Source organism: Myotis davidii, unplaced genomic scaffold, assembly GCF_000327345.1.
Source record: "Myotis davidii unplaced genomic scaffold, ASM32734v1 scaffold330, whole genome shotgun sequence".
NCBI lineage: Eukaryota > Metazoa > Chordata > Mammalia > Chiroptera > Vespertilionidae > Myotis > Myotis davidii.
The window spans coordinates 3,796,444-3,797,538 of NW_006283770.1; the positions used below are offsets into that span (position 1 = coordinate 3,796,444).

The following is a 1,095-nucleotide window of genomic DNA, read 5'->3' on the forward strand; positions in this document are numbered from 1 at the left end:
AGAGAATGAAAACTCCATTAACCAAGTGTTATTCCTTGATTAGTTTCATTACTCATTTAAATTGCTATTTTCTTCTATTTATATTGTTTTTACTGAATATTGAGGCAAAATTGGCATTCATTTAAACTGTTTTCCATGTCATATTTTTATTAATTAATAGCTTCTGCCTTCTGAATTGCCCTTGGTTGCTATTGTTTCTATCATATTTAATTCTCCTTTGTCAAATGTTGCAGATCTAAATTTCATCAAAGATTTTGTACCACTCGTTTTGGTCAGTAACAATCTTGTGTGCTGTTTTAGCCACTGTCAGTTTTCACTTTGTGGTATTTCTAGAGCAATATGCATTATGAGCTGGACAAAAGCCATGTTTATTTACAAGTGTTACAGTTTTGTCAACATGAAAAAAGCATCCAGATTTATTACCACCTCTCCCTTGCTACTTGTCATCCTCAATCCCTAAGAGAGTGCTCCTTCCGAGGTCCCACATTTTTCCTTTCCTCATAAAATGCATTCCACAGAAGAGTGGTATTTTTCACAAGAGAATGAGGACCTTGTCCCTGCAAGGTTTTTATTTTACTCATCCAAATATCCAGTGTCTAGCACAGATCCTAGCACACTAGAGGGTTCAAAGAGACCCCCACATTCACATGGATAGACCGGCAAAGGAGGTGCTAACCAAAATATTTAAAAAAAAATTTTTTTCCCTAAAAAGTTATCCTAAATTGACCTGACTTGTACAGTTGGATAAAGTTCGCCTCTGCTCCCCTCATAAAATGTGGCCGTGTATTGAAAGAAATCTTGAGTGATGCTTATAATCCTGACCTTGTAACGATATGGGGGTAATTCTGACTTTTGTCTCTTTAAAAAAACTTTCCCTTTAAGCATCTGTCTTATTTAACGGCAGCCTGTTTCCTGTAGAAAGGGAACTGCAACACCACAGCCAGCAAGGGACAGGGCCGCAAAGTTGTCATGGGGACGCGATCAGGCCGCTCGCGGAAGCGCATTTACCTGGCCGGGTGGCCGGAGGAAGGGCCGGCGACACAGGCCCTGGCGGAGGACACCCGGCCCGAAGGCCGGAACAAAGCCGGCGCGGAG

The 1,095-nt window shown here is 41.2% G+C and overlaps 1 protein-coding gene across 1 annotated transcript in view; it reads left to right on the top strand.

Moving 5' to 3' along the window:
* Positions 1-833: 833 nt before the first annotated feature.
* CCDC34 (coiled-coil domain containing 34) overlaps positions 834-1,095 on the top strand; it is a 22,726-nt gene continuing 22,464 nt past the window's right edge. Inside the window, exons 1-2 of the mRNA XM_006753993.2 lie at positions 834-839; positions 919-1,072. Of these exons, the coding sequence (XP_006754056.1) occupies positions 834-839; positions 919-1,072 (160 nt within the window). The remainder of the gene's footprint in view (positions 840-918; positions 1,073-1,095) is intronic.